Source organism: Chiloscyllium plagiosum, unplaced genomic scaffold (genome assembly GCF_037043375.1).
Source record: "Chiloscyllium plagiosum isolate Xiang-an unplaced genomic scaffold, Cpla_swu_hap1 HiC_scaffold_17, whole genome shotgun sequence".
NCBI classification, from domain to species: domain Eukaryota; kingdom Metazoa; phylum Chordata; class Chondrichthyes; order Orectolobiformes; family Hemiscylliidae; genus Chiloscyllium; species Chiloscyllium plagiosum.
The window spans coordinates 66,839,301-66,864,450 of NW_028270155.1; the positions used below are offsets into that span (position 1 = coordinate 66,839,301).

At 40.6% G+C, this 25,150-nt stretch overlaps 2 protein-coding genes across 2 annotated transcripts in view; one reads left to right on the forward strand and one right to left on the reverse strand.

The window, feature by feature from the left end:
- Nucleotides 1-348: 348 nt before the first annotated feature.
- Nucleotides 349-16,298, forward strand: slc7a6os (solute carrier family 7 member 6 opposite strand). The gene is made up of 5 exons (XM_043707253.2): nt 349-539; nt 5,677-5,943; nt 7,164-7,289; nt 13,281-13,496; nt 13,789-16,298. The coding sequence occupies exons 1-5, from the start codon at nt 372-374 to the stop codon at nt 13,969-13,971; spliced, it is 960 nt and encodes a 319-aa protein (XP_043563188.1). The 5' UTR covers nt 349-371; the 3' UTR covers nt 13,972-16,298.
- A 1,930-nt stretch (nt 16,299-18,228) lies between these two features.
- The window catches only part of LOC122558545 (Y+L amino acid transporter 2-like), a 93,209-nt gene continuing 86,287 nt past the window's right edge, over nt 18,229-25,150 (reverse strand). The window contains exons 7-8 of the mRNA XM_043707254.2: nt 20,887-21,036; nt 18,229-18,609 (exon numbers count right to left, since the gene is read on the reverse strand). Of these exons, the coding sequence (XP_043563189.1) occupies nt 18,418-18,609; nt 20,887-21,036 (342 nt within the window). The 3' untranslated portion in view covers nt 18,229-18,417. The remainder of the gene's footprint in view (nt 18,610-20,886; nt 21,037-25,150) is intronic.

Genomic DNA, 25,150 nt, shown 5'->3' on the forward strand with positions numbered 1-25,150 from the left:
GAGGAGCCAGTGTGTGGATGCAAAGTCTAGGTAACGGCGTCATCTAGGAGTGGGTGGGGTCTAAGGGAAGGCTTGTGAGCGGGGTCAGAGTGTGGGCCGGCTATCCTGCAGTCGGCGCATAGGAGTGGGCAGGGCTATTACGTGACGGCAATACTGGAGGGGCGTGGCTACCCTGTGGGCGATGTCGGGGTATGGGCGGAGTCTGAGTGGGCAGGAACATCCAGTCAGTGGGCGGAGTCTGTGTAGGCGGGGTCTGAGCGGGGAACGCCCCGTCAGTGGGCGGAGTCTGTGTAGGCGGGGTCTGGACGAGGAACGCCCCGTCGATGGGCGGGGTCTGGTAGTTGGCGGATCAGGATCTGTGGGGCGCTGTCATGGCGGCTGCCGTGTTGCGGGTGAAACGGAAACGCGGTGCTGAGCCAGCCGAGGCGTTCCTCCTCGCCTGCAAGCGTTTGCGGGCTGCTGATGAGGCCGGAGAGCCTGACTGTGGGCAGCATGTCGTGCGGACCCTTTTCAAGTTGGCCGCCACCGTTGGCAGTCGAGTAAGGCCGGTTCGGGGGCCCTGAGGTTGTTTCAGATTTGTTTCGTTGTTTGGGGCGAAAGTGTTTATTGACGAAAAACGGTGTTCAGCTGCTGTCCAATAAAAGTAGAGTATTGTGTCTGTGAAGTGAAATAGTATTAACTTTTCGAGTAAAGGTATAGGGATGTACAGCATGGAAACAGACCCTTCGGTCCATCCCGGCCAGATATCCCAACCCAATCTAGTCCCACCTGCCAGCACCCGGCCCATATCCCTCCAAACCCTTCCTATTCATATACCCATTCAAATGCCTCTTAAATGTTCCAATTATACTAGCCTCCACCACTTCCTCTGGCAGCTCATTCCATTCACGTACCACCTTCTGTGTGAAAATATTGCCCCTTTATATCTTTCCCCTCTCACCCTAAACCTATGCCCTCTAGTTCTGGACTCCACCACCCCAGGGAAAAGACCTTGACTATTCTCACTATGCATACCCCTCATGATTTTGTAAACTTTGATACAGTCACCCCTCAAACTCCAATGTTCCAGGGGAAATAGCCTGTTCCGCCTCTCCCTATAGCTCTGACTTCAGAACTGCTCTGAAGAAGCGATGTGCAGTATTTGACGGAAAGTGTTAAATGTTTCTCTCTCTGCGTGCTGCTGAATTGTCTGAGTTTCTCTCATGTCTGCTCTGTTTTATTTGCTGTTTTATGTTGGAATTTTCAAGCAGCTGCCAGTACAGAAACATTGGAGCCTTGGCAGTAGAATCATACCCAGCAGTTATTTGAGTCTAGATTCTTATATGAGCAATGCTCTGGTGGTCCTGAGCCAGAGGGCAGCCTCTCGCCACTTTATTGAAGGCTCCTTGGATTGGGATCTGCCTGCAGCCACTCTCCATTCTCCTGTAAATTGCACCCACTCCTAACCTCTTCCATAAATCATTTCTTTGACCTGGGATACAGTCCCCTCCTGCATACTGATGCCAAGTACCCAAGCCAACTTGCTATTTCCATCAATATGGTTAAGCATTTCCCCAATAGTGACATTACTGGAGTCACCATCAAATGAATAAATGCAAGCACGTCATTAAAGAAGGAAATCTTTCCTTTTTGAAAAAGTATGTAATTTTAGGATGTCTGTTGATGTGCCTGGTAAGATTTTAATGGGAATCTGCATCGTAGGCATGTTGTGACCATTGTACATCAATATTGTACTACCTGATTCCATTATATCATACTTTGGCAATTCAATAAAATACCTGGTTTTATGGTTGCTCAGATGTTTGACATGAAAAAACATAGCAGTTTTATTTACTTCCTGAGGAAACAATGAAGTGGAATTTGCAAGAGGACTGGGGTGCAATCTTGATGAGAACCATTGACTGAAATTATTAAAGGTGAAGGAAGTTTTGAGAGAATATTTTCCTTTGCAGTTCCCTTTTATGTAAAAAAAAATCATAAACTGAAAGGATGTTTTAAGCTATTTCCTGCAGTATTACTGGGGAAGTGTATATCCCGTGATCCTGTATGTAGCTTCATTTACAAAGTGAGCAACGCCTGACATTTGGCTTCCATGGCTACCTGGTTTCTGGATTTAGAGAAAGATTTTGCCATAAATAATCTAACTGGAGTTACCAGTCAAACAAGAATGCTGTTTTGGAAAATGTAGGGAGTGATGGACTCTTAGGGGAATGTAGCGCAAATAGACAAGTTTCTGGTATTAAGACCGGCTCTAATGTAATGAGGGGTATGTTTGGTTACAAGCGATCAATTGTGATAGGGTACTCTTAAGTCAGAGGCACAGATAGACATTTCTGCAGCCAGCAGTGAAAAATCAGAATGGTGTTGCCTCCCTGGTGCCAGAATCAAGAATGTCTGAGTGCAGAATGTTCTCAAAGGGGAGAGGGACCAGCAAAAAGTCATTGTACCCATTGGAACCAATGACATAGGAAGGGAAAAGGATGATATTCTGAACGGAGAATATAGGAAGTTAGGCAGGAATCTTAAAAGGATGTCCTCGAGGATAGTAATATCTGGATTTCTCCTGGTGCTACAAGCTATTGAGGGTAGGAATAGGAGGATAGAGCAGATTAATGCGTGGCTGAGGAGCTGATGTCTGGGAGAAGGATTCACATTTTTGGATAATTGGAATCTCTTCTGCGGTTAACCTGTACAAGAAGGATGGATTGCACCTGAATTGGAAGGGGACTAATACACTGGCAGGGAGATTTGCTAGAGCTGCTCGTGAGGATTTAAACTAGTAAGGTGGGCCCCAGAGAGATAGTGAGGAAAGAGATCAGAGACTGGTACAGTTGGGAAAAGAAGCAAGTCAAACAGTCATGGACAAAGCAGAGAATAAGGTAGGATGATATATTAAACTGCATTTACTTGAATGTAAGAGGCCTAACAGGGAAGGCAGATGAACTCAGGGCATGGGACTGGGATATCATAGCAATTACAGAAATGTGGCTCAGGGATGGACAGGACTGGCAGGTCAATATTCCAGGATACAAATGCTATAGGAAAGATAGAAATGGTGGGGGGGTCAAGAGAGGAGGGGGAGTGACGTTTTTGATAAAGGATAGTATTACAGCAGTACCGAGGGAGGATATTCCTGGGAATACGTCCAGGGAAGTTATTTGGGTGGAACTGAGAAATACGAAAGGGATGATCACCTTATTGGGATTGTATTATAGGCCCTGTAATAGTCAGAATGAAATTGAGAAACAAATTTCTGTGGAGATCTCAGTTATCTGTAAGAATAATAGGGTGGTTATGGTAGGTGATTTTAACTTTCCAAACATAGACTGGGACTGCCATACTATTAAGGGTTTAGATGGAGAGGAGTTTGTGTGTGCAAGAAAATTTTCAGATTCAGTCTGTGGATGTACCTACTAGAGAAGATGCAAAACATGACCTATTCTTACGAAATAAGGCAGGGCAGGTGACTGAGGTGTCAATGGGGGATCACTTTGGGGCCAGCAACCATAATTTTATTAGTTTTAAAATAATGATGGAAAAGGATAGACCAGATCTAAAAGTTGAAGTTCTAATTTGGAGAAAGACTAATTTTGACAGTATTAGGCAAGAACTTTCAAAAGCTAATTGGGGGCAGATGTTTGCAGCTATTGGGATGGCTGGAAAATGGGAAGCCTTCAGAAATGAGATAACGAGAGTCCAGAGACAGTATATTTCTGGTAGGGTGAAAAGAAAGTCTGGTAGGTGTAGGGAATGCTGGATGATGAGAGGAGTTGACGTTTTAGTTAAGAGAAGGAAGCGTATGACCGGTATAGACAGGAGAGATTGAGTAAATCCTTAGAGTATAAAGGCAGTAGGAGTATACTTAAGAGGGCAGAGAGGTGGATGTGAACTATGTAGACTTCAGTAAGGCATTCGACAAGGTCCCCATGGGAGATTGGTTAGCAAGGTTCGATCTCATGGAATACAGGGAGATTGGATATTTGGAGCCATTTGGATACAGAACTGGCTCAAAGGTAAAAGACTGAGGGTGATGCTGGAGGGTTGTTTTTCAGGCTGGAGGCCTGTGACCAGTGGAGTGCCACAAGGATCAGTGCAGGGTCAACTACTTTTCGTCATTTATATAAATAATTTGGATATGAACACCAGAGATATAGTTAGTAAGTTTGCAGATGTTGGTGGTGTAGTGGGCAGCGAAGAAGATTGCCTCAGAGTACAACAGGATCTTGATCAGATGAGCCAATGGGCTGAGGAGTGGCAGATGGAGTTTAACTTAGATAAATACGAGGTGCTGCATTTTGGAAAAGCAAATCAGAGCAGAGCTTATATACTTAATAGTAAAGTCCTGGGGAGTGTTGTGGTTCTGTTCGCCGAGCTGGGAATTTGTGTTGCAGACGTTTAGTCCTCTATCTAGGGGATGGAAGCCTCCTGTGACGCGCTTCTGTGATGTTTCCTCCGGCATTTATAGTGGTTTGTTTCTGCCGCTTCTGGTTGTCAGTTCCAGCTGTCCGCTGCAGTGGTCGGTATATTCTCACAAACTTTGAAATCCTAGGGAGTGTTGCTGAACAAAGAGACCTTGGAGTGCAGGTTCACAGCTCGTTGAAAGTGGAGTTGCAGGTGGATAGGATAATGAAGAAGGCGTTTGATATGCTTTCCTTTATTGGTCAGAGTATTGAGTATAGGAGTTGGGAGGTCATGTTGCGGCTGTACAGGACATTGGTTAGGACGCTTTTGGAATATTGTGTGCAATTCTGGTCTCCTTCCTACCGGAAGGACGTTGTGAAATTTGAAAGAGTTCAGAAAAGATTTACAAGGATGTTGCCAAGGCTGGAGGATTTGAGCTACAAGGAGAGGCTGAATAGGCTGGGATTTTTCCCTGGAGCATCGGAGGCTGAGGGGTGACCTTGCAGAGGTTTATAAAATCCTGAGAGACATGGATATGGAAAATAGACAAAGTCTTTTCCCTGGGGTAGGGGAGTCCAGAACTAGAGGGCATAAGTTGAGGGTGAGAGGGGAAAGATATAAAAGGGACCTAAGGAGCAACTTTTTCACACAGCGGGTTTTGCATGTATGAATGAGCTGCCAGAGGAGGTGGTAGAGGTTAGTACAGTTGCAACATTTAAAAGGCATTTGGATGAGGATATGAATAGGAAGGATTTACAGGGATGTGGGCCAGGTGCTGGCAAATGAGAATAGATTAGGTTAAGATATCTGGTCGGCATGGGTGAGTTGGACCGAAGGTCTGTTTCCATGCAGTACATCTTTATGACTTTATGGTGTTGGCTTTCATAATTTTTTTTTCTCATGTCAAAATCAAAATTCTCTTCTACTTATTAAATAAAGACTATTTTGAACAGTGAGCTCCTGAACTTGGATGTGAATTAATTTGCATGCAAGCAATTTAAAAAGAAAATGCTGTTACAAGCTTAGTAAAAGCAGAGGCAATGAACACAAATTGCTGTGGAAAGGAAGGCAGATATAACAGCATTGTTGGAGACAGGAAAGCAACTAACATTTGGACTTCAATGTTACTGTCTGTGATTGCAAAGACACCCCTTTGCTTAACTGGCATTGTTAGACCAGCTGCTTTTCTTCAGCACTTTGTTTTTATATATTGTTGTTCAACATTTGTTGAAACCACTTTTATGTGAGGATTCATCTGTCGTACTTTCTCTGTAGGATGCTCCTGTGAAAGCAGTACTCTCAAAAGACAAAGCTTTACTGGCCCTTAAACCTTCTGACACCAGTGTTCGGCGTGTCCAGATGTGTGCACGAGCATCTCGCAAGGCAGCCAGTGAGAAGAATCGGTACAAAGTTATTGCTAGCCATAGAACAAAATTTTCAACAGAGTTTTCTGAATCTCAGTCAGATGATGTGAAGTGTGCGCACCAGGCTGGAGCAGAAACCTTCGGAGGTCGGTTTGAAGAAAATGGAGGTAGCTGTAAGGTAATGTATAGTGGCTCTTATTAAAGACAACTACATTAAAAATTGCTTGCCTAATGAGCAATAGTTGATATGAGACACTGTTGTAAATGGAAATAACTGTTTACCAGTAATCTGGCAATTCCCTTCTCCTGATATCTTCTGCTTGTGAATTATAAGAAGCTCTGCTGCATTAATCATTCTTTTGTTCCCCAGGTTACTCTTATTTTTAGTTTTTGGATGTTGTCATGCCAGAATACATTTAAATGGCTGGCAATGGCCTTTCAGCATCATCTGCAAGCAGGAATTCTTGTGTTCAGGCAGAGAATGTCAAAGAGCCCGTGTGACTGTGGAGTGGATATGTGGTTTCCAGTTAAACTTGTGAATCTCGTCTCCATAAACCTGCACACTCTGGCTTGAAAGAAATTAAATAGAAATAAGTAGAAAGCCAACCATTGTCCTCTTCCTCATCCTGTTTTAGCTAGAGAATTCACAAAAGCAAAGTTAATTGTATTTTAGTATTCAGTTTGACCTGTTCATAGATCACTAGTTTCACTTGAACTGAAGTTGACAGCTAAGCTCATTCTTTTTTGTCATTGACCAAATTTTAATGCCTCCTGGAGCAAGGTAATAGGTATCTGATATAATGAGGGCACTGTGGAAAGTCAGAAAACAGATATCGGGCTGTTTCTTAGGATTGAATTGTCTGAAGAGAAAGTAAGGTCTTCAGCTATGAAAAGCAGCTACTGAAAGGGAATTTTGTAAACATGTTAAACATATAATAGCACAGAAAAGATGAATATGGAGGATAACATTCAAATTATTGTAATAAAACTTAAGCATTAGTCAGAAATTATTAATGTAAAGAATGACCTGGAGTTGGAATGACCTTCTGGATAAGATGCAGAGAAAAAGCTTTTTATAATGATTTAAGTCAGTTAATTAGTTAGTAATTAAAAGTATTTTACTCTGGAAGGATGAAATATTTTGGAATTAGTTTTCCTTATTTGGGAGAATTAAAGGAAGATGACAGGGAGAGGAGGGAATGGTGTTTTGTATGGGAGGGAAGGGAATGAACAAAATAAGCTGAAGAAATGGCTTATGTAAATTGTTTGTTCTGTAGTCTTTCAGCAGTACTGAGACCCAGTGGGGTGCATTGATATATTTCTGATCTAGGTTAAATTGTTTTGAACAAAAGTTCATAACCCTTTTAGAAATACATTTTGATGATTCTTGTCTTAAAGGAAACATCCTTTAGATGTAACAAAGACAACGTTGAATCTGCAGCAGAAATCCAAGTGTTTGATATTGTCCAGCAAGATGAGCAACTTGAAAAGTATGAAGAAGACTCTGAGCACAAACTTTCTAAGGTGGGGCCAGGAACTTGTGAAATTATCTGTTAACTTCTGCTTTCAGTGAATAGTTGAATCACACAGTACAGAAAGGCCAATTGCCATGATCTACCTAGGCCAGCTTTCTCCGCAATTAATTGCACTCTGCCTCTCATCTGCACAATTCTGAAAATAAAAATTAGGACCATGAGTAGGTAATGCAGCCCTTTTGAGTCTGCTCTGCCATTTGATACAATTATGGCTGACGTCATCTCTACCTCAGATCCACTTTCCTGCCCTCTTTCCATAACACTTCAACCCATGTCTAATTTTAAAAATCTGTCTACCTTCTTCTTTAAATTTGTCAAAGTCCCAGAATCCACTGCATTTAAGGGTAGTGAATTTCATAGAGTTCCTCCAGTGTGGAAACAGGCCCTTCAGTTCAACAAGTCCACACCAACCCTCCGAAGAGTAACCCACCCAGACCCATTCCCTTACATTTACCTGTGACCAATGCACTTAACCTATATATCCCTGAACACTCTGGACAATTTAGCATGGCTAATCCACACTAATCTGTACAACTTTGGACTTTAGGATGAAACCAGAACACCCGGAGAAATCCCATGCAGACAGTCGCCCAAGACTGGATTTGAACCCGGATACTGCGCGTTGTGAGGCAACAGTGCTAACCACTGAGCCACCTTGCCGCCCCCACAGATTCCACGGATTCATGACCCTTGGAAATAAGTAATTTCTCCCCACCTCTGTTTGAAGTCTGCCACCCCTTATCCTAAAGCTATGACCTTTTGCACTGGATTGCCCTACATGAAAAAACATCCTTTCTACGTCTACTTTGTCAATCCCCTTTGATACCTTGTATTCCTCAATTAGATCTCCCCTTCTATCTCCCAGAAAATATTTCTTCATTAGACAAATCTCTCATCTGTGGAGTCAATCCAATGAACTTCCTCTGAATTGTCTGCAGTACAACTACACCCCTTCTCAAGGGCATCAAAGCTAAAAGCACTGCTCCAGTTGCAGAGTCACTCATGATCTGTACAGTTGCAGCAACACTTACCCACTTTTATACTTCATTCCTTTCGCAATAAATGCCAAAATTCCATTTCCCTTCCTTATACCTGCATAGTTTTTTGCAATTCATTCACAAGGGCATGCACATTCCTCTGCATCAAAACACTGAAATTTCTCTCCATTTAGATAATTTACCTTTCCATTCCTCCATCCGAAGTGGATAACTTTACACTTATCCAGATTAAGCTTCATCTGGCACTTAACCTACACATACATCTAACCTTTCCATATCCATTTGTAAATTTATTCATTGCAATGTACTTTCTACCTATTTTAGTGTCATCTGCAAATTTGGCTATAGCATGTTATACCCTCCATCCAAATCATAGTTGAGGCTCAAGGACTGAACCTGTGGTATCTTGCCAACCAGAAAAAGGCCATTTATCCTGACTCTGCTTTCTGATGGTTAGCCAATCCCCAATCCAAGCTAATAAATTACTGCTAACCTCATTGAACTTGCCTTGTGTTTTCACCTTTTGTGTGGTACCTTATCAAATGCCTTCTGGACGTCCAGATACATCTTATCTGCCAGATCCCCATTATTCATATTGCTTCGTGTATCTTCAAAGAACTCTCTCAAAATAGTCAAACATAATTTATCCTTCATAAAACAATGCTGATTGTGATGGATTGTATTTTGACCTTTTGAACTGTCCTGTTATTACTTCCTTAATGGATTCTAATAACTTCTCAGCAACAGATGTTAAACTAACTGGTCTGCATTTTCCTATTTTCTGCCTCCCTCCTTTTTTTGAACAAGGGCTTTATATTAGCATTTTTCCAATCCACTGGAACCTTTTCTACATCCAAGGAGTTTTGCAATATTGTAACTAATGGATTCACTAATTCTGCTGCCATTTCCTTTAAAACCCTAGCTTATGGGCCATCTGGCCCTGGGGACCTTCAGTTCTAATTTTTTCAGAAAAATCAGTTGAAAATAACTGTGCCTCACTGTGTGTTCTAACTTGATCCGTCATCAACTCAACAAACTTGTGGTTATGGAAGGTAGCAATTACTCCCAATATTAAACCAACCAGAATCCTGCTTTCAACCTCTCATTAACATGCGACTTCTGCTCATATAGCATTAACAGCAATATTTGCAAAATGAATTTCCCGAGTGGCGATTGTTCTAAATGCTTCCCTTTCTATAATCTCTGCATCGTGTATTACTATTGGGATGGTACAAAAGTGCTCTGTGAAAACTGAATCAAACTATTGATTTAGTGACTGCCATTTCTGAGTTCACACCATTGGGAGTTTTACTCCTTGTGAAATACTTACTCAGTTCCACTTTGAAAGTTGTTTTGAAATCTGTTACTAGCACTTCTTAGGTGGATCACAACGTTTTTGGGTAAAGTTTCCTTCTTTACTCTATTAAATGCCTCCTTTGTCTTCTGTTCCAAGGAAATGATCCCAACTTTGCAGCCTCCAAATTACTGAAGACTTTCAATCCTGAACCTATTCTAATAAATATCTGTGCACCCCCTCCATATCCTTGGTATCATTCCTAATATGTAGTATCCAGACTACGAGAGAGTACTCCAGTTGAGGTCCAAACAGTGATTAATAGAGGTTAAACCTAATTTTCTTTGTAGGAGCTGGTCTGTGTGCTTGCTTGAGACTTGTTCTTCAGCTGTTCTCAATTGATTATTTAATTTTTAAAAATCATCTTGCAAATATTGCTGTAAGTGTAATATGAGCAGAAGTCATATGTTAATGAGGTTGAAAGCCGGATTCTGGTTGGTTTAATATTGGAGTAATTGCTACCTTCCATAACCACAAGTTTGTTGAGTTGATGACGGATCAAGTTAGAATACACAGTGGGGCACAATTATTTTCAACTGGTTCTTCTGAAAAACTTTCAAGGCGACTTGTTGGTTTTCAGGCATTATTTTTTCATTCTCTCAAACTAATGTTGGGTGATGCAGTCATGTGGTAACATTGCCTTCTGTATTTGTGTTAATGTATGGATTCACATAAATAGAATAAAATGATTTCTCAATCTCCTCAATTTCAACTGTCCCATTAAATTTAAAACCACAACATACAGGGAAAGTATTGATTTCCTAGAAAGCACAATATTTAATTAGACATAAGTTGGCAACAAAAGGTCATTTTCAAAAGAACTAACAAAACTCAACACATTTGCCAGACTGTTGAGAACGAGCTCATGAATTTCCATTACAAGTTCTCGAAGTTGGAACATTTTTTAACCAGATAGTTAGTATCCTCCTTACTGTCTCAGATCCCAATCTTGGCTTAAACTTAACAATTAACACACTGTTTTTTAAAATGACATCCACAGCCTTTGTCCTCCTATTGTAGATATGCAGCCTTAGGCTATAATTCATTAGTGTTTTCAGGTTTTCCTGCCTTCCAGTTAGATGAGTGTCCCTTTGTTGAAAGGTTTAAATGTTTTTATGATTCTTCCTTTCTTTGCCACTTCATTTTTTCTTCTCCATCTCCCTTGCAGGCTTCCTTAATCCATGACCATAGCCTCCCCCTCTCCCACTCCCACCTGCAGCCCCTCTCTCTCCCACTATCACCCGCAGCTTCCCCCACTGTTACCATCTCTGAAGCTTCCATCTCCCTGATCCCTTTGCAGCCTCTCTGTCTTGCCCAGCATTTACATCTTCTTGCCTCAAAGCCTGCCAGCCTTCCACAGGTTCCCTGTCACTCCACAATCCTTAGAAGCTTTTTTTCCTAAAACCCTGGATATGTTGCTCAGCTGCCACAGCAAAAAAAGGGTTTCTGGCTTATTCTCCCAGCCTCCACTAAAAAGTGACTGGCTCATTGCCCATTCCTTTTCCTCGCTCTTTATTGGTGAAACTGTCAGCAGCAAGGACAGGAGAGAACTGTCCTTCCATTCTGTTTATAAAGGTGACATTTTCCTGACTGGGTCTCCCGGATTGAATTTTCTCAGGTGTTTTGGGGACAAATTTGCCCGACATCTCATTGTACTTTATATGCTGTGAAAGGAAATGATTTTCAGCTCAGCTGGTTAGTAAGGGGCTGCAGCTGCATATTCAATATAATGAGGTGCACTGACTGACATGTGAGTAGACTTTGAATAGGTTAGGATTTTATTAGCTGGAGTTCAGAAGAATTAGGGGCATCTCATAAAAACCTATAAAATTCTAACAGGGCTAGACTGAATAGGTGCAGGAAGGATGCTCCCCATGGCTGGGAGCCCAGATCTAGGGATCACAGTCTAAGGATTGACTGAGATGAAGCAAAATTCCTTTACCCAGAGAGTTGGACAATCCGCCATGATTGGGCTCAAAGGGCCAAATGCCTTATTCTTGCTTCTACTTCCTGTATTTCTGTGTTTGTTTCAGGCTTTGATCAAAAGTCAATCAGCCTGACAATAGATGCCATTGGTCCATTTGTTCCACCACCAAGTAGTAACAGCAGTGTGCACCATCTACTAGTAGCTCTGCAGAAATTCAACAAGGTTCCTTAGGCAACACCTTCCAAACCCATGATCACTACCACCTGGAAGGATAAGACCAGCTGATAAATGGGAAGACTTCTTTCAAGCTAGTCAACATTCTGACCTGTCACTGGGTCAAAATCTGAATCTCGCTCTGTCACTACATTGTGGATCTATCTACACCAAATGTACTGCAGCCGTTCAAGAAGATAGCTCATTACTTTCTCAAGGGCAACAGCATAGGCCCAACCAGCACATCCTTGGAGTTATATGCACATCCTTGGAGTGAATTAAAAAAGAATCTGATACATCCCATCTATAGCATGTCCTAATTTGGAACTAATACATGAGGAAAGGTATGATCATGCTTGCATTCTCATTTCTATTTGTGGAATAGTGTGAAATTATGGCAAACCAGCACATACAGGATCAGGTATGTGCCGTTTGATTAAGAGGTCCACACAATCAATGTAAAAACACACATGAAGTAATGCACATTGCTGTTACATTTTATTTACAGCATCAATCACTGAGATAATAATGTAAACTTGCCTTAAATAAAACTTACCTGCAGGGAGCCTTCTCACTCTCACCTTAAGCTGACTACTGTCACATTGTAGAGATCATGATAATTCAGTGAATTTCCAGTATTAAGTTTTATAATTTTTGCTGGTTTATCGAGAGTACCGGCTCATAAGATCACGGTTAAAACCAAGTTTGCAGTGGTTTGGAACTTAATTGATTTCCATATACTGTTTAGCAAAAAAGAGCTGCTGATGCTTTAGACAAAAGGGGTTTTATTGTATTAACAGTGAGGAGCTTTGCATAGTTTTGATGATAGTATTCTTCCCTGTTTACCAGCTTTGGATGAGATCTCCTTGTTTTCCATTCTTTCTGCCCCCTGTGGTAGTTACACTTTGCCACCATGTTCTAACAAAATGTATTAAGAAGAGACAGTAACAGGAACTTCAGAATTTGCAGCTTTAAGAACAATATTCTTAGGAGATTTTACCCCTTTTTGAACTCCAGTGTGACTGCATAGGCCAAATTTAATGCCCTTTTCAAATTGTTTTGGAGAAGATAGTAAGCTGACTTTATAAATTGTTGGAGTCCTCATGAGCAGGCATACCCACAGTGCTATTATGAAGGGAGCTCTCGGACGTTGATCCAGCAACAGTGAAGAAACGGTGGTATAATCCCGAGTCAGAATGGTATGTAACTTGGAGGCGATCTGCAGTCGGTAGTTTACCAAAGCATTAATATAGGAGGAAGTGAGGACTACAGATGCTGGAGATCAGAGTCGAGAGTGTGGTGCTGGAAAAGCACAGCAGGTCAGGCAGCATCCAAGGAGCAGGGGAATCCATGTTTTGGGGATCAGGCGCTCATTAGGAATGAGGCATTATAATCAGTTATATGCCACTGTAACTGAAATGTTTTCTTCAATGAATAATCATTTCAGGTCAGCCCATCATTTTACATTCAAGATTTGTTCCATTTTAGGATCCTGACCTGGTGCAGGATGACACTGAGATTCTGTGTAATTCTGTAAAAATGATCCGAGAGAAGCTTGTGGTGTCAGACTCTGGTCCAGGAACAGAGCATCGAGAGAATATGGAGGAGTACGTTTATGACATATACTATACTGACAGCTGCATTACAGGAGATGAAATTCAGGGTATTCTGTCAGTGATGCCATGTTATGAAGAGAATGAACTGGTGAGTTATGCAGTCTAACTTTGTCTTTGCTTTCAAAGTTAATTTAATATGTTTCAGTCAAATGTTTCTGTTGTCTTCAGTCAAGACAGTATTTCAAAACACCATCCTTAGTGTGAATTCTAAAAATAAGAACTGAAGACAGTTTGTGTGGTGATTCTGCCTTTTCTGTTGTAATCAATAACCCTTGTGCATTGAGTGTTTGTGTGCAGACTAATAGGCATCTTTGTGACCTGGGAAATGGTATACAAACTGGTTATGTTCTTAGTACAATGTGTAACGTTGCTTGTTACAGGTTGTCGATGAAATGATTGCAGATGAAGCATATGAGGACGAGGATGATGAAAATGAAGAAAATAATTGGCGGAATGATTACCCAGATGAGGATTCATCTGAAAGTTATTGGAATAGTGAAGATAATTCAGAGGAGGAAGATGATAACCACAGGCAATGTATCAACGATGATGAATCTAATTAATTTTCATGCTGGTGACATTATATTTATCTATTTAATGTATGAATGGTAAAAAACTTCATTCAACTTAATGAAAGTAGAACTGATCCATTGCAGACTAAAAGACTCTCTTGTCTCAATATATGCTTATGAAAGTTTCCTGCATCTAAAATTGTAATAATTTAAGTAGAGGAGTTACAAGTCCATATTTCGAGGGGTATTTTTAGCCTCACGTTGGAAGATTAAGAAAGTCTTAAGAAACACAATTTATCTACCGGTCTTAAGGTGAGAGATCGATATCCACTTGTTTGCAATTCTCAACTAGGATCCAGTTCCGGAGGCAGTCTTGTGAGCAGTGCTATTGTACCATGGCCATCTGCAACTCGTAAGCATGGATATTGAGTCTGAAAATGCAGCATTTAACCTGATTCAGTTTCCTTTTATTTAGCCTATTTTCTATCCATGCTAATAAAGCATCCCCATAAGTTCTTATATAGTAACCTCCTTTGTGGTAGCTTACCAAGTGACTTTTGGAAATTCAAATTTACAATATCTCCTCATACCCCTTTATTTACCCTGCTTGTTTTATCCCGAAAGAACACTAATAAATTTGTTAAAGTGTAATTTTCATTTCACAAAACCATGTTGACTCTGCTTGATGGTATTAAAGTTTTTTCTAAATGTCCTGCTTCTATATTTAGTAATGAAATGTAGCATTTTCTCACATTCATGATTGTCTGTTCTATTCAAATAGTAAAAGGGATATCTTCATTTATATTTATTCTTTCTTTCACCTTGATGGCTTATGTGGAAGATGTTTTTGATTTTAGGTGAAGTGAATAGGCTTTTTAAAAACCGTATTTGAACAGATACCCATTTATACATTTAAATTTGTGTCTCAGCATACCTTCAGGGGAATGACAGTTGTTAATCCAAAATTTTTATTTAATAGTCAAACAGCCCTTTTGCTGTCATAACATGAATAAGTAAACTTTTTTGAAAAGAATACAATCGTCCCACCATTAACAAAATAGTGTGCTATGTATACCCTGGGCAATCCTAATATCTCACTAAATGATTCCCGCTGGCAAATTGAGAGTACATTCTGCCTTTTATGCCGAGAGTTGAAATCCAATTATTTAGTAGATTAGATTAGATTACTTAGTGTGGAAACAGGCCCTTCGGCCCAACAAGTCCACACCGACCCTCCAAAGAGCAACCCACCCAGACCCATTCCCCTACATTTACCCTTTCACCCAACACTACAGACAATTTAACATGGCCAATTCACCTAACCTGCGCATCTTTGGACTGTGGGAGGAAACCAGAGCACCCGGATGAAACCCATGCAGACATGGGGAGAATGTGCAAACTCGTTAGTAATAGTCACAACATATTTTGTCTCATAATTTGAAAAGGTTTTAATGTGACTTTCCTCTACACCCACAACAGCATTTGTGTAGAAAAGCTAAACTGAGTAGTCATCTGAGTAGTGGTCCAAAATATTTTTCTCTTTTTTAAACCCTTTTTTTGTGTACTTGAGGTTGATGGAAACAAGTACATTTAAGGGTTAGATTGAAACTGAGGTGGTTCAGGGCAATTGGTGTTTATGAAGTTCTGCCATCTTGCTGACCCCAAAATTGTAAACTTAACTTTTTGTTATCTTTATATTAAAGAACTACTTCATTAGTGAAGTTTTGTTTCTGTGGGATTAAGTCAAGTTAAAATTTGAAATATATTCCAAAACTAGTTATACACAAACAGTTATCTGAAAGTCTGAAATTGTAGCTTCATTTTCTGAAAGTTGGATTTTCCACAATCAAAAAGACCACACAGAACAGTATGAGTGACCAAATCTGTGAATCGTAAGGACGACTAAATTGACAAAACATTGCTGGGAGCAACTGTTGGTTTATTGCTGTGGCACTACCATCCATGTTTATGGCTGTGCAATGATGCAAACATAGTCTAAACCAAGTAACCACAAAGAAGGAAATTTTGGAAATACTCCTGTATCACTTAAAGTGAAAACGTTGGGCAAGAAAAATATTCTAGCATATTGTTTGGCAATAAAATATTCCAATCCAAGCTACAGAACTATTAAACAACATTTTGTGTGTGGCTGCAACTTTCCCTAACAATCCCGTACCTTGACAGGAACAGGGTGAGTCACTGATTCCGTAGAAATGTAAAAAAATCTTTTATTTGCCTCTAATCTACCACTTTTTTTCCAATGAGCTTTTGCTAGATTGACTTAACATTTGCGTTTAAAAAATATAATTGAATAAATATTTTTAACATTGTTAAAGTGAAACTAGCTACTTTTTCTGTATTAAACATCTTGGACTGTGTATATATGTCATGGTGTAAAGCACAGCAAAACATAAATTCACACATTTAATGCTAATCAGTTTATTCAGTCTGACATCAAACTCAGGTATTGCAGCTGTGAGGAATTTAGTTTGTAATTTCCTTGTCAACTCTGTTCATCCACTCTGCCAGTATTTGTCACAACTGGACTGTGATCTTTGTCGATCTTGACGCAGTAAAATAACAGCTGCAAGCTTTTACATGTTTTAGCTGTGGAGAAAAGTAGTTCTCATTCAAACCACACACATTGGAAAAATAATCAAGTTATCTAGTCAAATTAAAAATTTCCATTTATGTTTACCAATTTCATTCTTCCACATCTCTAATCTCTACCTCCCAGTTCTGAAGCCCCCTAAAAATCTATTTTTCTGACTCTTGCTTCACAAGCCCTATCGTAGCCCAAGGCTGGAATTGAACGTGGGTCCCTGCTACTGTGAAGTAGCAGAGCTAATCGCTGTGCCACTCTAATACATCGTAGTTGGACAGGTTGCTAAATTAGTTTCAGGAAAGGAAGGACTTTTTTGTGAAGCTTTGAAGATGGTAAAATTGTGAGCAAAGTAGTTGTTTTATGCTTTGAATCATGTTGCATGCACACTAACTATATTTTCCCAGTAGCACCATCCATTACTGCGAGACAGCTTAAAGCGTTATTGTCATTGAAGTGATTTTGAACTATTGCAACAAAATTGTAAGATATGACTCAATTTGTAACTTGACACCGTTCAGGTAAAAATATCTCTCATGATTGGCACCCCATTTTTATCTCATCCTCAACATTCACTTCCACAGCACTGCAGCAACTCACCAAGGTTTTCCCCACAGAATCTTCCTATGTTCCTTTGTTACCTAGAAGGATTATAACAACGGATGCACAGGAATGTCACTACCTGCAAGTTGCCCTCCATGGCGCACACAGTTCCTGATTTGGAACTATGTTGCTGTTCCTTCATTGTAGCTGGATCAAAATCAACACTATCAAGTGTACCTAAACCACACGAATTGCAAGGATTCAAGAGGTGGTGAATGGGCACTAACTATTGATCTAGTCAGCGATGCCCATGTTACATGAAAAAACATTGAGTGTAGGACATGGGATGTCATGTTGCAGCTGTACAGGACATTGGTGAGGCCACTTTTAGAAGACTGCACTGTACAATTCTGGTCACCCTTCTTTAGGAAGGATGTTGTTACACTTAAGTGGGTACAGAAAAGATTTACAAAAATGTTGCTGGAGCTGGAGGGTTTGAGTTATAGGGAGAGGCTGAATAGGCTGGAACTTTTCTTTTTACCCCCGGGGCATCAGAGGTTGTGTGGTTACCTTAGAGGTTTATAAAATTAAGGGGCATGGATAGGGTGAATAGTTAAGGTATTTTTCAGAGGGTGGGGGAAAATCCAAGACTGAAGGGCATAGGTTTAAGGTGAGAGGGGAATGATTTAAAAACACCCTGAGGGGTAATCTTTTGTGGAGAGAGTCGTGCATGGTTGAAACGAGCTGCTAGAGGAAGGGATGGAGGTGGCTACAGTTACAACATTTAAAAGGCATCCAGATGAGGGTAAGAACAGGAAGGGTTTTGAGGGATATGGGCCAAATGCTGGCAAATGCGACTAGGTCAGATTGACATGTCTGGTCAGCACGGCCGAGTTGGACCAAGGGTCTGTTTCTGATTAATAAAAGTTTACCTTTGAGTCAGAAACTTTCAAGTCACACTCCTCCAATTCTTGCACATTAAAATGAAGGCTGACCCTTTGGTGCAGTACTGACAAGATGCTGTTTCTCATTGTTAAATCAAGGCCCTATCACACATTCAAGTGGATTTAAAAGAAATACAAGGCACTACTTTGAAGAAGAGCAAGGGAGTTATCCCTGGTGGTCTGGCCAATCAGTTTTAGAAAGAGATTGTCATATCACAAGTAGGCTCAGGGCTTCACTTGTGTTTAGACTAGCTTTTGAGGAGGTACTAGGTGACTTGTCATTACTATTTGAAAAGAACAATATTCCTGTAGATAAATTTTGGCATGAACATGTTTAACAGAATCTAAGACGCTGTAGCTATTTGTCATTTAAAAGCTCATTATTTACAAACACATTGTTTAAACCTGTTACCTACTTGTAATTCTTTGGATACAAATTGGCCATTTTATTTTTGCTACACAGTGACCAATGATGAAGACTGGTAGTCCAGACAACACAATTGCAATCCCAATCAGGGAATTCATACCATCGGTGTATGCAGGTATTGCTGTCAAACAGGCGGTACATAGACAGAATAAAATTGGGCAAAACAGGTTGAGCTGATTGGTGAGAAAGAAGAGAGATCAGACTTATAAGAATTGTAAGAAATGAAAGCAAACGTTATAAGCTTTGTATTAAATTGTAAATTAGCCAGCAGGAATCAGACTACTAGAATACATTAATTTCTTGCTTCTACATATCAGGAAAGATAAACAGGCCATTGCACTACAGATTTACTCAATACCAGGTTAAAAGAATTAAATGACAAGGGCAACTTGTTTGGAATCAGTTGAAATTCCCTTGAATGCAGATTGTTATCAGAATAACTCAATTGAGTTATTCAAGATGATTAAAGGATTTGATAGGATTGGGATTCCCTTGGTGGACAATGCAGAAAAAGGGTGCAAAACCTTAATAGTCGAGCTAAATTGTTAAAGATTAACAATGGGAAACATTAAATATACTCGGAGTCTGGTGTACTTTTCGCTCATACTATTTTGATCTCAGCATTTCTTTACTGAAATAGAAGTCTTTAATCTTAGATTTTATAAAGTAGTGAATCCAGTTATGTATTTTGAAATTACACCCACCCACCCCTCCACTGCCACCCCTGACCCCCACCTTCCCTGAAGGTGGTATTTCTCAATGTTAAGGTACCTCACAACTTGGCTATTATTTCTAAGAGAGCCTGAGAAACATCACGACCAAAGGTGTTTCTGTTACCAATTAACTGTATATGTATTTTATTCAGCTTGTCACTGGACAGTAATTAAGAGTGGGATACCAGATTCAAATTTCTTTCCTCCATTCTCACCAGACAGTGAAAGCAGTTCAAGACCTAGCTGCTGTAGAGGTGTGTAATAAATCTCTGAACAGGTTGATGAGAAAACATCTAACCATTAAACAAAGACCATGGTTCAAACAGCTAATTCTTCTGGCTTAATGTGTTGGCTTAAAAAAAATCATTCATGAGATGAGATTGACACAGGCAAGGCCAGCATCTGTTGTTCATCTCCAAATGCCCTTTCAAGGTGATGGAATACTACTTGGCACACCAGAGCACTGATTCATTCTTTCTGCTGTGGTTTAATACAATCAAGTGGGCTGGGAGGCTATTTCAGAGGACAGTTGAAAGTCAACCACCTTGCCGTGACTCTGAAGTCACTTGTAGGCTGGACAAAAATGGCAGATTTCCTTCCTCAAAGGATGTCAGTGAACAAGATGGGTAATACATGATATTGAATAAAAGTTTCAAAGTCTCTATTACTGAAACCAACTTTGAATTCTAGTTTTTATTTACTGCCTTGAAGTTGAAGGCATGTTATTGTACTTATAGAGAATGAATGCTGTTTTGCACTGAGAGCTTACAAGCACCTGTCATATGACTAACTAGCAGTCTCAGTGTACTGGAAAATTTAAATTATGTAACATTTGGCTGTGAAATAGGTACCTGAGTTGGTGGTGGTTTTGACAACAATTTGAATTTAACCAATCAGTTTAAATTACACCCAGGATACTAAATCCCAATCAATTTTGAATTTATTTGGCCAACATTGAACCAATGAGACGATCCGATGTTGGGATAAAAAAGGCAGGCAATTTGAAAGTCAGACAGAGTAACTGCCATTACCACTGAGAGAGACTGCCATTCAAAAACACTATCAAAGGTACCTTCTTCATGTAAAAAATATTTACAGTAAAAGATGATGACCCAGGGAGATCTTCAGCCGGAAGAAGAGACAACGACAATAGCTGCTGTATAGTTTTGAAATGAAGTTGATGTAATTTTAATAAGTGTGCTAATTGTTATAAAGTTGAAGGCAGATAATCAGTTAAGAGAAGAGGGGGGGCTTAGAGTTGTGAATAGTTGTTTAATGTTCCCTTTTAGAGTTAAGGAATAAATTGATCGTATTTTCATTAAATAGTGGAATTTGGGAGTTCTTTGTCCCTTATATCTTAATAGATTACAAGGCGAGGTGAGCTTTTCTCAACAATATTCTCACCACCATTCCCAAAGTACTTACTCTTTATATTAGGCATGGTTGTACAGGATGTCTGACCTTGTCAGGCTTTGCAGCAGGGGCACCACATCAAATCTAACAATATTCTTATTGGATATGCTTACATGCTTTCCAGCAGAGTTTAATGGATAATTATTACAACCATATTAATTTTTCTCTTGGCCAACCCAGGGAAACAGAGGCCAATTGTACTTATTCCCAATCTAAGATTAGTAAACTTTGCACAATAGAAGATTAGGAACATCATAATCTTAGTTGAATTATTCATTGATTAAACCTTCTAATCGCCTGGATTTCTGTATACGTAGGCCTTACCTTGAGAGGCCTGCGTCTGTTTGGCTGCTTATAGCGTAGATAGATTTGCCCGATGATAGTCAATCCCATAAAGAGCCAATAAATGAAGCTATAGTAGTAAATAAGTTCAAATATGTCCTCCACAATCAAGAAGATCATTGTTAGTATACCCTGCCAAGAGTGAACATCATCATTAGACACTAATTAGAGTTGTAGCAACTCTTGAGAAATCCTTCATTATATTCTAAAGACGGAAAGCCTGGGGACTTTTTTTTTTCAACATACAAACCTTTGAATAAAAAGTTAAAATATGTAGTGAAACAGCTGCTAAATCTTTTGCATGTCTTGCCACTGCTGTACTCACAGATATCACAATGGCATATCTAATTTGTGAGTGGCACCATAAAAAGAAACATAGGCTGTGACTTTAGTCCAGTTTTAGAGTTAATCTAAATCAGCCCAATCAAAGCAAAGCATACTATTTTCTGAATGTGGCATTTAAACAGTTGATAGCCAAGGTCAGATACTTAGATGTCAGCTGCCAGGTTGTTCTTAAACTATTTTTATTACTTTCAGTGAGGAGTTCACACAACCCTATTTAGACAAATTTTATCCCATGTCACTGAAAAAATCCTGTTACCAAACCTGTTACAAAAGAACCACTCTGGCATTGGAATTCTATTTAGTGACAAAATAGTCTCTACAGATCTCTGCAAATGGGTCTGACCTTGGTTTGCCAAAGTCTGTCCTACATTAAATCCTGCCATTTTCCACAGGACACTGACAGATTTCCTTGTGTAAATTCCTTAACAAGCTAAACATATTCTTTTGGCACACAAAGTCTTTACAAGGGAAAGTTAAATAATCCAGCAGAGAATTGATTACTTAAGTAAGGTTCTACTTGTTCCTACAGGATCATATAAATGGAAATAGAGAGTTCTTCATGTATTTGAGTGAAACTGCATAGTGAAAATGTTTCAAAGATAAAAGTTGCTTGTTAGTAAAGTGGCCAATCAAAAGACTGTTATTTAATGCTTTTCACAGCTTAAGAACATTGCAAAGTGCTGAAGCACTTGTTGCATAGGCATTGAAATGTTCGAATGACTGTTTAAGACTAGACCATTTTACAGGATGTCTACTTTTTATGAAAAACAGGATCAGGTATCTCAGTTTAGATGATTTGGAGGATCCGGAAAACAGCTGCATTGCATGAATGCCCCCATTTCAGATAGATTTCATTTTCACAGGAGTCTTCTGTGGCTATCCCCATTTCAAACAAGTATGCTGCTTTGGAAAATGTAGTGGATGATGGATTCTCAGGGGAATGTAGCAAGAACATTTCTGGTATTGAGACTGGCTCTAATGCAATGAGGGGTACATTGGGCTCGAAGAGATCAATTGTGTTAGGGGACTCTCTAGTCCGAGGCACAGACAGATGTTTCTGGGCTGGCAGTGAAAAATAATGGTGTGTTGCTTCCCTGGTGACAGGATCAAGGATGTCTCAGAGGTGTAGAATGTTCTCAAGCAGGAGAGGAACCAGCAGGAGGTCATTGTACACAATGGAACCAATGACAAAGGAAGGGAAAAGATGAGATTCTTAAGGGAGAATATAGAGAGGTAGGAATTTAAAAAGGTGGTCCTTGAGAGTAGTAATATCTGGATTACTCCCGGTGCTGCGAGCTACTGAGGGTAGAAAAAGGAGGATAGAGCAGATGCATGCATGGCTGAGGAGCTAGTGTATCGGAGAAGGATTCACATTTTTGGATCATTGGAATCTCTTCTGGGGTAGAAGTTACCTGTACAAGGAGGATCAATTGCACCTGAATTGGAAGGGGTCTAATATACAGGGGAACCTCGATTATTCGAACAAGATGGATGGGCACTATTTCATTCAGATAATCGATTAAATGCCTTTCCTCAGGGGCTTGGGAGTTTTTAAAGTCTGTTCCCTGTTCAGGAGACTGCAGCAGCACAGCATGCGAGCCCCGCCCCCAACTCCATCAACCCCACCCCATCCCCATCCAACACGCCCCTGGCCACCCCCAAACCCATCCAACACAACCCCTACTCACCTCCTGCCCCCAAACCTGACCCCACCCCAATCCCGTCCAACACCGCCCACTCTACAACCCCGTCCTATGACCCTCGCCTGTTCCCCCAACCTTGTCCAACTCTGCCCCCCATCCCCACCAACACCAACCTCCCCCTTCCACCCCTGCCCACACTCCGGGGCAGCAGGACTGGACACCAAAAGACTGCTGCAACTGCCTTTGTGGGGTGAGTCTCCAAATAGCACACACAGACACACAACATTTTACTACAACTTTTTGACAGGTTCCACATTTACCCTGTACAGGACAATGTTGGAAAGATTATCTGGGGACGAGGGGGGGGGTTTAGGGTACACCCCTGTGTAGAACACCAGGGAAAGTGTGGGAAGAGAGAGGACGGGAGGTCAGTCATTTGGAGACATGCCTGTTTAATCACTGTAAACAGATCACTATTGGAAACATGTCTTTGATGTAATGTTTCTGTCGGGACCTCGAGATCTCTTTCGGATAATTGCTATTTCGATAATCGAGGTTCCTCTGTACTGGCAGGGAGATTTGTTAGAGCTGCTCAGGAGGATTTAAATTATTAAGGTGGATGGGTGGGACCCAGGGAGATAGTGTGGAAAGAGATCAATCTGAGACTGGTACAGTTGAGAACAAAGGTGAGTCAAACAGTCATGGCAGGCAGGGACAAAGCAGAGAACACGGTAGGACTGATAAATTAAACTGCATTTATTTCAATGCAAGAGGCCTAACAGGGAAGGACAGATGAACTCGGCATGGTTAGGAACATGGGACTGGGATATCATAGCAATGACAGAAACATGGCTCAGGGTTGGACAGGACTGGCCAATGTTCCAGGATACAAATGCTGCAGGAAGGACAAAAAGCGAGGCGAAAGAGGATGGGGAGTGGCATTTTTGGGAAGGGATAACATTCCAGCTGTACCGAGGGAGGATATTCTCGGCAATACATCCAGGGACGTTATTTGTGTTGAACTGAGAAATAAGAAAGGAATGATACCTTATTGGTATTGTATTATAGATGCACTAATAGTCATTGGGAAATTGAGAAACAGATTTGTGAGGAGATCTCAGTTATCTGTAAGAATAATAGGGTGGTTATGGTAGGGGATTTTAACTTTCGAAACATAGACTGGGACTGTCATAGTGTTAAGTGTGTACAAGAAAATTTTCTGATTCAGTATGTGGACGTACCTACTAAAGAAGGTGCAAAACATGACCTACTCTTGGGAAATAAGGCAGGGCAGGTGACTGAGCTGTCAGTGAGAGAGCACTTTGGGGCCAGTAGCCATAATTCTAATAGTTTTAAAATAGTGATGGAAAAGGACAGAGCAGATCTAAAATTTGAAGTACTAAATTGGAGGAAGGCTAATTTTGACAGTATTAGGCAAGGACTTTCAAAAGCTGATTGGGGGCAGATGTTCGCAGGTAAAGGGACGGCTGGAAAATGGGAAGCCTTCAGAAATGAGACAACGAGAGTCCAGAGACAGGATATTCCTGTTAGAGTGAAAAAAAGGCTGGCAGGTGTAGGGAATGCTGGATGACTAAAGAAATTGAGAGTTTGGTTAAGAAAAAGAAGGAAACTTATGTCAGGTATAGAAAAGATAGATTGAATGAATTCTTAGAGTACAAAAGGCAGTAGGCGTCTACTTAAGAGGGAAATCAGGAGGGCAAAAAGGGGACATGAAATAGCTTTGGCAAATAGGGTTAAGGAGAATCCAAAGGGTTTTCACAAGTACATTAAGGACAAAAGGGTAACTAGGGAGAGAGTAGGGACCCTTAAAAGATCAGCAAGGCGGCCTTTGTGTGGAATCGCAGGAGATGGGAGAGGTACTAAATGAGTATTTCACATCAGTGTTTACTGTGAAAAGGACGTGGAAGATATAGAATGTAGGGAAATAGATGGGGACATCTTGAAAAATGTCCATATTACAGAGGAGGAAGTGCTGGATATCTTGAAACACATAAAAGTGGATAAATCCCCCAGACTTGATGAGGTGTACCCTAGAACTCTGTGGGAAGCTAGGGAAGAGATTGTTGGGCCTCTTGAGATATTTGTATCATCGATAGTCATTGGTGAGGTGCTGGAAGACTGGAGATTGGCTAACATGGTGCCACTGTTTAAGAAAGGTGGTCAAGTCAAGCCAGAGAACTATAGACCAGTGACCCCGACATCGGTGGTGGCCAAGTTGTTGAAGGGAATCCTGTGGG

Excerpts from the sequence above, each read along its gene's own strand:
- slc7a6os (XM_043707253.2), top strand. The coding sequence starts at position 372 with ATGGCGGCTGCCGTGTTGCGGGTGAAACGGAAACGCGGTGCTGAGCCA. Across the intron at positions 540-5,676 it reads CCGCCACCGTTGGCAGTCGA|GATGCTCCTGTGAAAGCAGT; the intron begins GTAAGGCCGGTT and ends CTTTCTCTGTAG. Across the intron at positions 7,290-13,280 it reads CTGAGCACAAACTTTCTAAG|GATCCTGACCTGGTGCAGGA; the intron begins GTGGGGCCAGGA and ends GTTCCATTTTAG.